The sequence below is a fragment of the Engraulis encrasicolus genome, chromosome 12 (genome assembly GCF_034702125.1).
Source record: "Engraulis encrasicolus isolate BLACKSEA-1 chromosome 12, IST_EnEncr_1.0, whole genome shotgun sequence".
NCBI classification, from domain to species: domain Eukaryota; kingdom Metazoa; phylum Chordata; class Actinopteri; order Clupeiformes; family Engraulidae; genus Engraulis; species Engraulis encrasicolus.
Genome location: NC_085868.1, coordinates 56322928 through 56327927, shown reverse-complemented (window position 1 = coordinate 56327927; position 5000 = coordinate 56322928). Strand labels below are relative to the sequence as shown.

The 5000-nt window shown below is 44.2% G+C and overlaps 1 protein-coding gene across 4 annotated transcripts in view; it reads left to right on the top strand.

The window, feature by feature from the left end:
- The window catches only part of agpat3 (1-acylglycerol-3-phosphate O-acyltransferase 3), a 42951-nt gene that overhangs the window by 32546 nt on the left and 5405 nt on the right, over positions 1 to 5000 (top strand). For all 4 annotated transcript variants that reach the window (XM_063212458.1, XM_063212456.1, XM_063212457.1 and 1 more), the window contains 3 exons: positions 714 to 875; positions 1663 to 1816; positions 2391 to 2493. In XM_063212458.1, coding sequence (XP_063068528.1) covers positions 714 to 875; positions 1663 to 1816; positions 2391 to 2493 — 419 coding nt within the window. The remainder of the gene's footprint in view (positions 1 to 713; positions 876 to 1662; positions 1817 to 2390; positions 2494 to 5000) is intronic.

Here is a 5000-nt window from a genome sequence, read left to right as displayed (position 1 = left end):
CCACGGAATTCCTTGAATGACATGGACATTCCACAGAGGTTTTACTAGTCATGTAAAGGCATGGGATTTAACCAGTTTGCATGGACAGTCGGGGAACCTCTTGGAATTTTGTTAGGTAGACATGCAGTCTATCCTTGTTTCGTATTGATGTTGTTTTGTCTAAAACACTCCCTGCTCTAAAATATGCAACATTCTAGCATGCAAAGTCTTCAACAATCTTCTCCATTCTGGCGAGCATGCCTGGTAAACGCAGGCATCAAGAGAGTTGGCTGAAAATTTAGTTTTATTTGTAGAGATCTGCAGTCATACTAATAATAGTAATTATAATGATGATGAAGTATTTATTATCATTGTAGAGGTCCATGAGCTGCTGTAGATAACAATAATAATAATAATAATAATAATCTATACAGTATATAACAATAATAATGTGTTTATTTATTTTATTATTATTCCAAGGTGTTGGCTAAGCATGAGCTGTCGATGATGATAATAATAATAATCATAATCATAATAAAATAATGATAAATACATTAATAATTTTTTTTAAATTATTATTTTTATTATTGTTATTATTGTTGTTATTATTATTATTATTATTATTATCTACAGCAGCTAATAATGATAATGTATTTGTTAATCTATTTATTATTATTTTATTATTATTGTTATTTATTATTATTATTATTATTATTATTATTATTTCTCATTAGAGTTCCAAGGTGTTGGCTAAGCACGAGCTGCTGAAGGTGCCTCTGATTGGCTGGACCTGGTACTTCCTGGAGATCGTCTTCTGTAAGAGGAAGTGGGAGGAGGATCGCGACACCGTCTTCAAGGGCCTCGGACGCCTCAAGGATTACCCAGAGTTCATGTGGGTGAGTTGTCACCCCGACCCGACACGTTCATCACGGATTATCCACATTACTCTATCTGATCATACATTTTAATCAGGGATTTGGCCAGTTGAGGAGGAGGGTTCAGGAGACTGGCAATAGAAATGACTTGTATACAGTAGAGCAGCCAGGACATGTGGTGCAGGTGAACGGCAGTAACGTCCACACCACACACTCTTTAGTTCATCAGCGTTGGCCGTGTGGCTGTGTGGCTGTGTAGTTGGTATTTGAGTGGCCGTACTTGTAAATGAAACGGGAAAATCAATCCATGACGACTAAACAGTTTTTATTAAATTCATAAGGGATGAGACTCCCAGCACTGAGCACAACATATGAACCAGAAGTCATATTGTATTTGCCAACGTTATCTCCCATCTCTCATGTTTATCTTTGTTGATAACCAAAACAAATATGAATATCAAACAAATATGAATAGAATTTGGCCCTGTGTTGACTAGAGCCCCACGTGTTATCTTGTCTAAATAGAAACTCTGTGTTGACCTGCTATCTTGTATGAATAGACCGTTAAGGAGTGTGCTTTCCAAACAGGATGGAAGTTGGCATCAAGTTATTGTACTGAATGGCACGAAGTTATAAGGGGACATAATTGTGTGCGTGTGCGTGCTTGCGTTTCTCTGTAGTTCCTTCTGTATTGTGAGGGGACACACATCACTGATCATTAATCCACAACAGCTCATGCCGTGTGTGTGTGTCTGTCTGTCTGTCTGTCTGTCTGTCTGTCTGTCTGTCTGTCTGTGTGTGTCTCTAGTTCCTGCTGTACTGTGAGGGGACTCGCTTCACGGATAAGAAGCATCAGATCAGCATGCAGGTAGCCGAGAGCAAAGGCCTCCCCAAACTCAAGTACCACCTGCTGCCCCGGACCAAAGGATTCACCACCACACTACAGTGTCTAAAGGGAACCGGTAAGGAGAACACACACACACACACACACACACACACACACACACACACACACCTGCTGCCCCGGACCAAAGGATTCACCACCACACTACAGTGTCTAAAGGGAACCGGTAAGGAGAACACACACACACACACACACACACACACACACACACACACACACACACACACACACACACACACACACACACACACACACACACACACACACACACACACACACACACCTGCTGCCCCGGACCACTACAGTGTCTAAAGAGAACCGGTAAGGAACACGCGCGCACACACACACACACACACACACACCTTCTGTGAATCAGTGACAGAAAAATGTGCCCACCAAACGCCACCCCAGCTGTCACCCCACTGTACTGTCTAAAGGGAACTGGTGTGACACTCTTTAATGCTCTCTCTCTCCACCTCTCTCTCTCTCTCTCTCCATCTCTCTCCATCTCTCTTTTTCTCTCTCTACCTCTCTTTCTCCCCCCTCTCTCTCCACTTCTCTCTCCCTACCCCCCCCCTCTCTCTCTCTCTCTTCTCTCCCTCCCCCCTTTCTCTCTATCCCTCTCTCCGTAGTGACTGCTGTGTATGACGTAACGTTGAACTTCAGGGATAAGAAGGTCCCCACACTACTGGGCATCGTCAACGGCAACAAGTACATGGCAGACATGAGCGTCAGGTACACACACACACACACACCTGTACACACACACACACACACACACACACCTGTACACACACACACACACACACGTACACACACACACACACACCTGTACACACACACACACACACACACACACCTGTACACACACACACACATACACACAGCTTGAGCTGAGATGTTGCCATGGTGATGTTTGGGAACTACCTCTGTGGAACAGCCTGGCTGCATGTGGCAACACGTTTCCTGTTGATGTTTCAAGACTCTTCAGATAAAACTCGCTTTGAGTAACCATGTAATGGAGTGCAGCAATACCAACTGTGGCTGCTGCGTTTCCCTTGAGCAACAGGGGTTTGCGTAACCTCCATGGTCCTCCAGAGTTTTGTAGAGCACATTTTCACCTCTGTGTCCTGGTGGAACTGGATCTGCTGGCTTTGAGTCATGTCTGCTGTGTGCTTCAGCTGTCGCTGGTGGCCGGCGGGACTAAGGCTTGCCCTCGAAAATGCATCGAGCCTTCTAGAACAGTGGTTCTTAACGAGGATGCATCAAGCCTCCTAGAACAGTGGTTCTTAACGAGGATGCATCAAGCCTCCTAGAACAGTGGTTCTTAACGAGGATGCATCGAGCCTTCTAGAACAGTGGTTCTTAACGAGGATGTATCGAGCCTTCTAGAACAGTGGTTCTTAACGACGACGCGTCGAACCTTCTAGAACAGTGGTTCCTAACGAGAATGCATCGAGCCTTCTAGAACAGTGATTCTTAACGAGGACGCATCGAGCCTTCTAGAACAGTGGTTCTTAACTGGGATGCATCGAGCCTTCTAGAACAGTGGTTCTTAACGAGGATGCATCGAGCCTTCTAGAACAGTGGTTCTTAACGAGGATGCATCGAGCCTTCTAGAACAGTGGTTCTTAACGAGGATGCATCGAGCCTTCTAGAACAGTGCTTCTTAACTAGAATTGTCTTAGGACTTGAAATAATTATGAAATATACTTTATATCCATTAATTTAATAATATGCATCAGCAATTTGCGTTGTATTCTCAATGAATACATTTTTACACCTCAGCTCCGCAACCCACTTTTGGGTCCCGACCCACCAGTTGAGAAACACTGTTCTAGAAGCTTTTGTAATTCCTTTAGTTCCAGGAAGCTGGCATTGAAAGAGACCAGTTGCGAACCTTCAGTCAATCTAAATAGTTGGCCTCATGTATATTAAAATATACGCACGTGTGTGTGTGTGTGTGTGTGTGTGTGAGTGAGTGAGTGATATTCCTCATACTGTATATTAGGCCGGTATTCCCCAGATAACCAGATGAGGAGATGCAGCTCTCTGCATCCACCACACTGTACACCAGGGGTGGCCTACATCAGGGGTGGGGAACCTTTTTCATGCCAGTGGCCACTTCAAATTCCTCCAAGGGCCGTAAAAGTCCTCCGAGGTTCATACTATGAACACTAACTAGGAATTACCCCTGCACTTTAGGCCTACATTGAAGGCAGCCACCTTTTTAAAATAGACCCCACCTTCTCCAGGTCCCCTGATTATAACTTAATTGTATTGCACATGTAATTTCTAGGATTCCTTTACAATATGTCATATTTCATGTGCAGCTGCTTAAAATTAAAGTTATATCGGGAGCTGTATAAAACGGTCCCATCGCTGCTGTACACAGTCTAGTCATCCACGCTGTGTCTGTGTGCATCAGTGTCAGTCGTGATAAACACTGCCCTCTGGTGGAGGACTGTATACGTTGCAGGATATTCCTCTTGCTGCAGGTGTATAGCATGTGTGGCTCCATAATGCACACCAGCCATTCCACCAGTGGAACGCGGTAATGCTCATGGAAAAGATTTTACTACCATAGTACTACACTGTCTATAACAGTGCACAGGGCCTTTAGTAATACATTACTAACATGGTACTGCACCTCTATGACAGTGCCTTTAGTTATGCATTACTTGACTTGGTCATTGCCATTGTGATGTCGTTATGTATGGAATAGCGGCCGACGAGGTGTCCCGATATCAAGGGAAATAATGGACGATGCGGAGCGTTCTAAACAGCCCGACTGTTCGCTTCGCCAAGTCCATTTTCCCTTGATATCGGGACACATCGAAGGTCGCTATTCCGCTTATCACCCGGTTACCAGCATTTAAGTATTAATTTATTAATATGTTGATCTAAGGCTTTGTGAAAACGTAGATTCACTACTGCGCTTGCTACATTGCTATGGGCACCACTTCCTAATCTAGTGAGACGCGCCTCTATCGGACACATGTAAGGACGCCCGCAGAATGTTGGGGTGACCTGACAACCAAATGCGATAGAATTGACGACTGGGTTTTTGACTTGACAACCAGATGCGATAGAATTAGTAACGGGGTCTTGACTAGACAACCAGATGCGATAGAACTAACGACGCGGTCTTGACTAGACAACCAGATGCGATAGAACTACAACCCCTGGCAAAAAGTATGGAATCACCTGTCGTGGAGGATGTTCATTGAGTCGTTTTATTT